Source organism: Ranitomeya imitator, chromosome 1, assembly GCF_032444005.1.
Source record: "Ranitomeya imitator isolate aRanImi1 chromosome 1, aRanImi1.pri, whole genome shotgun sequence".
Classification (NCBI taxonomy): Eukaryota; Metazoa; Chordata; class Amphibia; order Anura; family Dendrobatidae; genus Ranitomeya; species Ranitomeya imitator.
Window position 1 is genome coordinate 214,721,216 of NC_091282.1, and position 11,551 is coordinate 214,732,766.

General features: G+C 44.4%; 1 protein-coding gene across 1 annotated transcript; it reads left to right on the plus strand.

The window, feature by feature from the left end:
- The first annotated feature begins 434 nt into the window (after window positions 1–434).
- LOC138665897 (uncharacterized) lies at window positions 435–8,711 on the plus strand. Its single transcript, XM_069753851.1, has 2 exons — window positions 435–563; window positions 6,500–8,711. Exon 2 carries the CDS (start codon window positions 6,508–6,510, stop codon window positions 8,623–8,625), a length of 2,118 nt encoding a protein of 705 aa, XP_069609952.1. The 5' UTR covers window positions 435–563; window positions 6,500–6,507; the 3' UTR covers window positions 8,626–8,711.
- Window positions 8,712–11,551: the final 2,840 nt, after the last annotated feature.

Consider the following 11,551-nt stretch of genomic DNA (forward strand, 5'->3'; position numbering starts at 1 on the left):
CCTCCTGTCATGTGATAGACATGTACCCCCACATATAGCCACCAGAGCACTACAGCTCCCAGCAATAGCTGACAGCACTAGTCCTACTGACCCCTGAACACTACAGGTCACTGGGTCATCTGCAGGCTACGTCTCTCTAAAGAGGGGCACATAAGTGACATTTTGTATTTGCCCACATTTCCAGCACGTGTTTATGAACAGCCCCATAGGGAATGACAGGAGATAATGCCGGAGCCTGTCCGTCATGGCTGTATGTGCGCGGTATGGGACTCGTGGTTGAATGTGACGTGTCCACACGCTGACATGCGCAGTATCGTCTCGGGCGGCGTGTGCCATCTTTCTAATCTCCCGCTCACTATTGCCCCATCACGTGACCACACAGCCACGCCCCTCCTTGTCTCAGCGCATCCGCAGCTGTGCACTTCCCGGCCGCCAGCTGGGAGCACCGGAAGTCAGCAGACACGGGCTCTGCTCCCGAGTGTGATTGGCGGAGGATTCGCGCGGCTCTGCACACCCTCGTCCGGCTGCTGTCTGCACACAGTGCCGCCGCCATCTTCTGCACAGTAAGTTGGAGTGTATTATGCAGAGCAGTCCCGCACTGTATGACTGCTGCTCACTCATATTATGGGCGCCGCTCACGCTGCGCTCCACATCACTGCCTCCTAGTTCCAGAACCATTTAAAGGGAACATGTCACCAGTTTTCCCAACATAAACTACGGCCACCACCTTTAATGCGTCTTACAGCAGTCTGGTGAGTTGTAGAAGTCCCCAACCCCCTCTGCACACCCCAGAAGGTACCTCTTAGGGTATGATTCCACGGTCCGTAAATGCTGTGGGTTGGACGCTGCGTACAGCCGCAGCGTCCAGATGTTACGGCATAGAGGATGGGATTTCATTTAATCTCATGTTCACTATGCGTGCACGGACACCTCCGGCTTCCCTGCAGAGACGGACATGCGGCGCCTCTTTCCAGACTGCAGCATGTCTATTTATCTTGCGGAGACGCTCAGTCTCCGCAAGATCACTATCACAGTCCAATGTATTGGGCGCGGTGATTCCGCACGGTTCAGTGAACACATGCGGAATCGCTTTGGATAGAGCAGACGTGCTTCGTCCAAAGCGCTGCCAGTTTCTGCCCATGGAAACATACCCTTACGTCCCCTGTACAGTTTGGTCCGATGGGTGTCTTGATCTGCCGCCTCCTAGCTCCACAGTCAGTCCCGCTTCATGTGTGTGATGCGTCTTACGTCATCCACCAAGTGTCCCCAAGCTCGCTCCTGTCTGCCATGTTGAGTCCGGTAGCTGGCGTTTGCCGGCTTTACTTCCAGCGCACTGGCGCTCTTTGGCCTTTCCTGGCATGTGCATTCCAGTATTTCTGCCGCCAAGCAGCAAGATTGGGGTGCTATGAGGATGGTGTCGGACGTGGAATCCACATGAAGCAGGGCAGGAGAATGGCGACTCTGGGAAGAGAGGAGGCGCCGAAGCAAGACCAGTGATGCCGACTGGACCTGACTGTGCCGTATAGGGGTTTATAAATGGTATTTTTGGGGACTTGCAAACAACATGCTAGACTGCTGTAAAATGGGCATTAAATGGAGTGGCGGTAGTTTATGTTCGGCAAAACCTAGTGACCTTTAGTCTTCAAAAAGACTACAGGCATGAATGTTAATAATGCAAATCAGGTTTTCCCAAACATCTTTTTTTAGTATTAATGACCACCTGAAAAAAATAATTCTTACCCAAGGGCTCTTCTCAAGGCAAAAAAGGGTTAAAAACATCCAATATTCAGAAAAAGCCAACCCCTCTCCTGCTGCTCGTCGCTGATTTACGGCGCCTCCTAACGGATTTACTTTCTTGGACTGATGGCCAAGTATGCGCGCCACTGTCTGCTGAGACCAGTGACTGGCAGCAACGCTTTCATGAACTTACTACACACCAGACTGGACCCCTATAATTTTGTCCTCATCCCGGAACTCTAGTTATACAATTAAAGGAGTTTTCCAGTTTGTCCCCACATGATTTTATAGACCTAAACTGAGCAAGTTTTCGCCCTCCACAACTGCGCTCTACCCTGTATTTTGGCTGCAGTGGTGATACTATGCTGACTGCTCACATCACTGTTGCAGCAAATCAATTCTCAGCTGTTTTGCCAATGTGCACAGCACAAGCTGCCAATCTAATCGATCGGCGCACCGCTGACATGACCTCACTGCAGCCAAACCCTTGAGACCTGATTAGTGGCAAAGAACAAGTCCTGGACATGGGGAGAGCGGGTGCTTGCTCCATTTTATGTTTCTAGTCTTTATTTAAAAGAAAAAAAAAAGTGTTTTAAATTAGTTTAGATACCAGACTTCATAGATAAAGGAGTAGTTCAATCTTGGACTTTGACACATTCAAAGCCAAAAAAAATCCTGGGGGTCAGGTACCAGAGCTGTGACTTGCAATAATCTTCAGAAGATTTGTGCTCTCACGTGAGACCTGCATTTAGCAGATATTATGACGCTTTCTGTGGATGTGCCAGAAAGTCCAAGAATGGAATACCATTTTTTTAAGACCGTTTCAATGATCTTATTTTCAATGGTCTTCAGGGCTTTGCACACATATCCTACACTAGCCATCAGGATATAGGTGGCATTGCCCACAGCGTCATGAGGCTTGGCGTCAAGATGGGCTAATTCATTAAGACTGGCGTTGCGCAAACCAATCCAAATGAAGGGGCACATTGGAGTGAAGTGTATCTAATTCATTAAGCAGAAAACTGCAGACCTGTGAATCCTCTCAGCACTCGACAGTGAGTGTTTAGCATTCTTCTGGCCACATTCCAACTAGACTTGTCTGGCTTTGTTCAATACACTTGCATTGAGAGAGGCCATGCATGTCTAGTTGGCATGTATTCAGATTGTGCTCCAGACACTGGAGGATCCTCGCAGCACACACGACATGAAGATTCGCAAGTCTGCAATCACATAGAGTAACTGCAGACTTGTAGCTTGGGGCCAGAGAACCCTTCTGATGTCTGCTCGCTTAACCAGAGGCCTGATGAACGGAAAATTCACCAAGCAGTCCAAAGGTAAATTTTTAGAATAGGATATGTCTGCTGGATACATTTTCCCCTTCTAAAATCGCTTTTATCAAGAATTAAAAAAAAAAAAAAAAAGTACAGTAGCCATCACCTGTAAAAAGACCAGACTCGTTTTAGACTTGGTCCTCAATCATTAGGCAGCTTAATGAACTTGGTCCATCTGTCACTTGGTGTGCGCCGTGGCCGCCAAATGTTTACGCTATGGGACTGGAGAAAGTTCTGCCACTAAGGTGGTGTAAATTATGAATTTGGCTTTAGCCATGTTGCATCCTGCCGAAGCACTGCTTTGATGTGAAATTGGCCAGTGTTGCAAAAATTTTTTTTGAACAGCTTCCGATTTGCATAAAAACAGTCTAGAATTAGAAATAAAAACAGATCAGTGTTTCATTTTAATTACTTAAAACAAATCCCCTTAACCCCTTCAAGACCTTGACATATTCTGTTTTGGCATGTTTTGCCCACCACCTTCCTAGAGCCATAACTTTATTTTTCTGTCCCCATAGCTGGATGATGGCTTGATTGTTTTTTTTTTTTTGTGTCTTTTTTTGCCGGACTAGTCGTACTTTCAAACAACACCTTTCATTTTACCATGTGGTGTACTGGGAAACAAAAAAAAAATCCAAGTGTGATGAAATTGCATAAAAAGTGCAATCCTACATCGACTTCAAAATGGCCATCATGGTCACCACCCATCTTGAAAAGTTTTCCCCCTCCCATATACTAATGCGCCACAAATAGGAAGTTGATATCACCAACTACCGTATTCCCATTTTATTTAGGTGTATCCATATAACTGGCCCACCCTGTATATATACATAGTCTTCTATTTTGTCTGCAAGCAATCTTTTTCCTTCAATTCCAGCATTTCTATTCAGTTTTGTTTCAATAATTTTCTGTTTTGTAAGCACATTTGCATCTCTATTTTTTTTTCCTTAACTTATTTGCAGTGCCAATGGAGGAATCCTCCACACCTTATGTGGGAGTTTTGATCCTCACGTTATTTTGAATAACACCCTATTGCGTTCTTCTTATTCCCTAATTATTTTCCTTTGTGAAAAGAAAAAAAATGATATAAATGGAAATGCGAAATCGTAATGCAAAAAGTAAGATCTACTATAACACTTTTGGCAAAAAAATAAGTAACATCTATCTGAATATGGCAATGCGAAAACAAATACCGTATATACTCGAGTATAAGCCGAGATTTTCAGCCCCAAAAAATGGGCTGAAAGTGCCCCTCTCGGCTTATACTCGAGTCATGGAAGGCAGGGGGGTCGGCGGGTGAGGGGGAGCGACGCCTGTCAAAGGCTGGGTTCACATTGGGTTGAACCCGTCCGTTAGACGGACTACGTTACACCGCGGCATAATGCGGTGTAACGCAGTCCGTTAACGCCGCCATTGAATCCAATGTCGGACGTTAGCGATATGCCATCATTGAGTGATGGACCCCGAGACGCGGGCTGCAGCGTTTCCGGGTCCGTCACCGCTAGCGCAGATAGAGCTAGCAGATGCTCTATCTGCGCTAGAGCGCTGCCATACCGGCACTTGAGTTAACAGCAGCCCGTTAATGTATGTGTTGAACGGGCTGCTGTTAACGCAATGTGAACCCGGCCAAATACTCACCTGCTCCTGGCGCGGTCCCCGCATGTCCCACGGTCTTCGGGCGCGGCAGCTTCTTCCCCGTTCAGCCGTCACTGGTACCGCTCATTAAAGTTATGAATATGGACTCCACTCCCATAGAGGTGGAGCTGCATATTCATTACTGTCATGAGCGGTGCCACGTGACCGCTCACTACAGGAAGCTGCCGCTCCCGGAGACGTGGGACATGCAGGGACCGCGCTGGGAGCATGTCGTATTCACCTTTCTGCGTTCCACCGCCGCCTCGTCTTCCGCGTCCTCTACAGTGACTGTTCAGGTCAGAGGGTGCGATGACGTATTAGTGCGCGCGCTGCCCTCTGCCTGAACAGTCAGTGCGGAGAGACGGGACGCTGAGGAGCAGCGGGCAGCGACGAGAGGCGAGTATGTCGTTTTTTTTGTTGTTTTTTTTTTTTTTTTTTTAGTGCAGCAGCAGCATTACATGTGGCACAATGCTATATGGAGCATCTATGGGGCCATAAAGAACTGCATGGAGCATTATATGGGGCATCTATGGGGCCTGAACTGCATGGAGCATTATATGGGGCATCTATGGGGCCTGAACTGCATGGAGCATTATATGGGGAAACTATGGGGCCATAACTGCATGGAGCATTATATGGGGCCATAAAGAACTGCATGGAGCACTGGATGGTGGCCCGATTCTAACACATCGGGTTATCTAGAATATGTATGAATGTATGTATATAGCAGCCACATAGTATATAGCACAGGCCACGTAGTATATAGGAGCCATGTAGTATATAGCAGAAAAATACGATGTGGCCTGTGCTATATACTGTGGCTGCTATATGGCAATATGTTGCAGAGCAAATAGTAGTATAGGAGACGCTGTCCCGGCCGGTGACTAGCGTACTCCCCCAGAGCTTGGTAACTGCCGTGCACAGGCAGTGGCGGCCGCGTGTATAAAGATGAAGCCGACAAGGTGCAGGACCTTGTGTGACGTCAGTCATGTGATGTGTACACATGACCAGCTGCAAAGCTGCGGAGCTACGAATAGCACACAGGACCAACTAATCCTACGCGTTTCAGAGTCACTCATCCCTAATGCTGACCAGTGGTAGATATCTGAAAATGTTAAATCTCATGTTGGGTTTATTTCTCCCAGTAGCTGCCAGTTTTCAGTCATGCAGGCAGTGCACAGATTAGTCACCACTCACAACACTCAGAATGCAGGCTGTAATCACACCTTGCAGTGACTGACAGCGGCTCCAGCAATGCATCAGTACAGGGCCAACTCTCAATGCTGAGGCACCATTAAAGCCGCCACTCCATGCTGGGATCAGTGACTAATTGCTCTGGGCACTCCTGTATGTCTGGATGCTGGCGGCAGATTATCCCCTTAGAGACTTGGTTTGAATAGTCATCCTGTGCCGACAAAGTACATGTGCTCGGTGCTTCGTGGCAGGGCCAATCATTTAACTCCACCTTCCCACCTGCTTGTTTTCCCTCCATCTCCACTCCCCCCTCTTTTTTGACAGCCCTGGCTTCATGGAGCCAGAGAATGGGATACAGTGTATTTAAATGGTTGGCCACACCATGATGCACCAGCCTGTACTTGTCTTGAACAGTCATTCTGTGATGATGGTTCCTTTCAGACTTGATGGATATACCCCAATTGCTGAAATGGAAAAGCCAGAGAAGAAAAGCGTTCGGGCCAATGACTTTTTTTCCCAGATGTACAAATGTACTAGCTTGCTCCTTTATTTGTATAATCTCTGTTGGTCAGTTATAACTTTTTTTTTTTTTTCCCCATCAGATTCAGTCATGCCGTCTTGTATAGTGAATGGCTGTATTCATAAGACTACCAAGAAGCTTTACAACGATGATGGGATCATAATGCATGCATTTCCATCTAGTCTTTCTAGAATAAGCCTGTGGCTCAGAAGTATTGAGAAAGGTAACAATCAGTACTTTGGAAATATTGATGCTTTGTCCGAGAGCATCTTTTATAAAAAGAATAATAGTTCTTTTCGGATTTGTTCGGACCACTTTACCTCAGAATCCTATGCTCCAGTGAACAGTAGGAGACGTGCCCTGAGACAAGATGCAGTACCCTCAATTTTCAGCCCACCAGCTACCTTGCCTGCTGTACAAGACACTACTGGTTCACAACCAGTTCCTTTCATGGTGGATGCCATCACACAGACAGATCCCTATACAAACACCGAGGACAAAGGTGCTCAATGGCCAGAGTTTGAATTTAATATTGCAGGGCAGCCTTGGAAGATAGAGCATGACCATTTGTACCACGCTTCTCGACTTCCTGCCGCAAATTCTCAACGAGCTATGAATGCTAGCTCCCATGTAACTACCAAAGGCAATTCTATGATTTATGAGTTAAAAATACAACAACCAACTCTGGAAAAAGAACCAGTGGTAGTGAACGCCTCTAACTCCTCTCTGTTTTCAGACAGAGTCCGATGTATGCGTCAAAAAGATGCTGATGATAACTGTGTAAATGAACGTAAATTTATTGTATTTGAGTCATGCCTTGATGTTCTGTTTGAAAGCGTTAGATGTAGGATTGGAGACTGTAATGCCCCCATTTTTCGAACACAGAAACATGTTTTGGGCTCTTACTTGTCGGTGGCGGCTCAGTGCCATAAAGGACACTCTTTTCATCTATGGCACAGTCAGCCTACCAGAGGGGAAGTGGCTCTTGGAAATGTCTTGAGTTCAGCTGCCATCTTATTTAGTGGATCACATTTCCACAAAGTAGAAGAGATGTGCCAGTTATTGGGATTGCAGTTCTTAACACACAGTTTATATGACTTGTATCAACAGAAATATCTCATTCCGACAGTGGACATGCACTGGAAGCAGGAACGTCTGAGACTCAATGATGCTTCTTTAGGTACTCGACTATGTCTTGTGGGTAGTGGTCAATGCACTACTTATGATGATGGTGTAAAGTATGGCATATACGCTTTCCTTGATGTTGCGACCAAGAGAATTGTTGACTTTGAATCTATTGAGGGAACCAAAGCGAACTCCAGTGCAGCTTTGAAAAGAAAAGCTTTTGTAAGGTGCTTAAACAGAATTTTACGGGACCAGTATGATGTAGCAGCTATAGCTACAGACTATCATCCAAATATAAAAAGAACTTGTCAGCACAACTATAGGATCCCACACGAGTATGATGCTTGGCACTATACAAAAAGCATTGAAAAACGTCTACGAGCAGCAAGCAAGAAGGAAAACTGTTCTGTTATAGCAGAATGGATTCCTAGCATAAAAAAACACTTGTGGTGGTGCTCCAGTACCAGCAAGGGAAATACTGAGGTGCTTCGTGAACTGTGGCAATCATTGCTTATGCATGTGACTGACCGACATTTATGGAATCATGGTGGTATGTTCCATGCCTGCGCACATAGACCGTTAAAAAGACTTGAGCGTCGACCCTGGATTAAAGAAAACTCCCAGGCGTATCTTGCATTGTATGATGTGGTGATGAATCCCAAAGTCTTCGAAGACCTCCATCATCTCTCCCAGTTTTTGCATACAGGAGAAATGGAGGTATATCACCATTTTCTATCAAAATACTGTCCCAAAAAGGTTCATTTCAAATTGAATGCATTAAAGGCTCGCGTAAAGCTTGCAGCATTGGCACACAATGCAAATGTTCACAAACCTCGTGTAAATGCCAATTCCATACATCAAGGGAAAGGCGCGATCGGAACACTGAGACTTGATATGGGTTCCACTTCGAAACAATCATACATCTCAAAGATACTCTGTGCATCATCTACTTATTCACACATGTTGCCCATGATGACCTATGTCTTAAAGTACTTTGACTATCGGCTTCTAAGTAGGCGTTCCTTGTGGACATCTGTATTAAAAGACTTTCTAGAGCCGAAATTAAACAAAAGAAGTTACTAGCACTAGTATCTGTTACTTGTACATTTGTATGGGAACATTCTCTTTATTACTTTTTTAAATAAAAATTGAGAAAAATCCTTAACAAATGTTGTCTACAAAAATGAACAGAACTTGCTTAAACATGTACCTTTTTCATGGCTTAGAAATCTGGTCGCCGAACGTTTAAGTATTTTTGTATTGGCTGGACCTTTTAAATTCCTTATGTCCCTACACACTATCCAATCAACATAGTGTACTATTGGGTTCAGATGGACTCTTGTGATTGGCATATCACTCAGATACCCGAGTGTTGATGATATCTTTATGATGTATTACAGTGAAGGGATTGTCTGAGAATCTCTATAGATTTTTTTTTTTTCTCAATAAGAATTAGCTATATTTTTATTGGAGGCCCAAAATCCGGGCATGTTTCTCAGAGCGGACACTGCTACATATAAACATTGCAGGGGTTGCTCACACCATACAGTGCCTTACCCACTCCCACTTGTGCAATGTAAGTGACATTTAGATTAGGTTTCTTGTATTAAGGCACAGATCAGCACTGGGTAAACCCTTTCTATGCCATGTACAGTTGCCCTGTATATTGCACAGGCTCGTTAGTAATATATGAAATGGTGCCCAGAGGCAGAAATTTGTCTTATATTTAAAAGGAATATCAGCACGATTTTCCACATCCTCAAAGTATTTACATGCGCATGTAGCTCTTTCAAATCCAGCAATACCATCACATGTTCAGTCCATTACTGAGAAATAAGCATTTGAGTTATTATGCAAATGAACTGTAGATGTATAGCCTGACAGTCCAGCTCTGCTCCATGCCCAGTGCAGTATCCTACTTGACTGACAGCTCCTTTGCCGGAAGTCACACAAAATGGAGGCTCAGTCACACCGGAGGTCAGGTTGGCACTGGGCAGGGAATAGAGCTGGAGTGACAGAGGCTTCAGATCCAAAGCTTCATTAGCATAACAAAACTCTGATTTCTCAGTAAAAGAGCAATAAACTAGCCATATGAAACAAGTACATATAGTTCAGGGTGAAATATTGCTGTCAGATTCCCTTTAGCACATTTAAAAGTTATTTTCTTAATTCAGAAGAGGGCTATCTAGAGTATAATGGTCCTGGCAGTCTCTTTAAGCTCTTGAAGAGTAACCAAAACTTTTATCTAATAACTAAATAATATGCATGAAAATGAGCAACATTTTAGTATCATTATAAGACAAAACTGCTTCTTTCTCCTCCTGGTTTAATCTTTCACTCTCAATTCCTGGGTAAAATCTGTAGTCTGTGAAGTATTTCATAATACTGAGATGGTGATTAGAAAATGTTATTAAGGGAGGAGGAGCCAAAGGCAGTGAGACTTTCTGCTGGAACGGTTCTCCATAGAACTTTGAGCACCAGCTGCCATCTCCCATGTCAGTAATTAGAAAAGTAAATAAGGCAGCACACTGCAGCGCTAAAACATGCAAACATGAAAATTGAACTGCATTACTGCACTAGAAATATGAAAAATGAGAGCTTTTAGCGCATAAAAATGGCCAATTTTATGTGTACCTGGTAGCCACTTTACGGCATCTCTTATACCAGGTCCTACACTTGCCTTTCCTCGCTGAGAATAAACGTCTCCATCTGAATGGGTACCTGTGAAACCTCTTCTTAGACTAAAATTCTCTCTCTCTGTGGAGGGGTATTGGACCTGCTGTAATTAAAACACCTGTGGCTAGGAGGCGGAGTGCTCGATCAGAAGGCTAAAGAATACATTTCAAAAACCTGACCGTGACATCCAAACATAGACTAAGGGTGAACAGGTGCTGAACCCAGAGCCGCCAAATCGTATATAGTCAAGTAAATAAGGCAGCACACTGCAGGTCCAATACCCCTCCACAGAGAGAGAGAATTTTAGTCTAAGAAGAGGTTTCACAGGTACCCATTCAGATGGAGACGTTTTTTCTCACCAAGGAAAGGCAAGTGTAGGACCTGGTATAAGAGAGATGCCGTAAAGTGGCTACCAGGTACACATAAAATTGGCCATTTTTATGCGCTAAACGCTCTCATTTTTCATATTTCTAGTGCAGTAATGCAGTTCAATTTTCATGTTTGCATGTTTTAGCGCTGCAGTGTGCTGCCTTATTTACTTGACTATATACGAGTTGGCGACTCTAGGTTCAGCACCTGTTCACACTTAAGGTACCGTCACATTTAGTGACGCTACAGCGATATAGACAACAATCCGACCTAAACTAGATCGCTGGAGCTTCGCTGTTAGGTCGCTGTAGAGATGTCAAACACAGCAACTCCAGAACGATGCAGGAGCGATCCAGTGACGTACTTATCGTTCTCGCTGGTTGTTAGCTCCGTGAAAAAACATTGCAGGCATCGTTGCTTTTGCTGTCAAACAGGAGGAATCACGCCAACCTGACGACCAAATAAAGTTCTGGACTTTCAGCTCCGACCAGCGATGTCACAGCAGGATCCTGATCGCTGCTGCGTGTCAAACACAACGAGATCGCTATCCAGGGCGCTGCAACATCACAGATCGCTGTCGTTCTCGTTGTAAAGTTGCTCAGTGTGAAGGTACCTTTAGTCTGTTTGGATGTGACGGTCAGTTTTTTGAAAAGTAATTAGAAAATCTTGTGCTCATTGAATACTGCTTTTACCCATGAATGGAGAATTTTGAGAATAAAAATATCAATTTAGAAGCAGATGAGATCCATTACAAAGTTTCTTGTATTCATACAGACTATTGATTTATGAAACAAAATGTTTATGGTTACTCTTTAAGGACCAAGAAAATGTTTAATTCTTTGTTTTCTTACATTCCGATAGATACCGTATATATATCTCTATCCATGGCTTTATTATGCAAGAATGCATAAGACCATTGTAAACCTTTTTTGTTTGTTTTTTCCCCTCCATTCACTATTGTGAA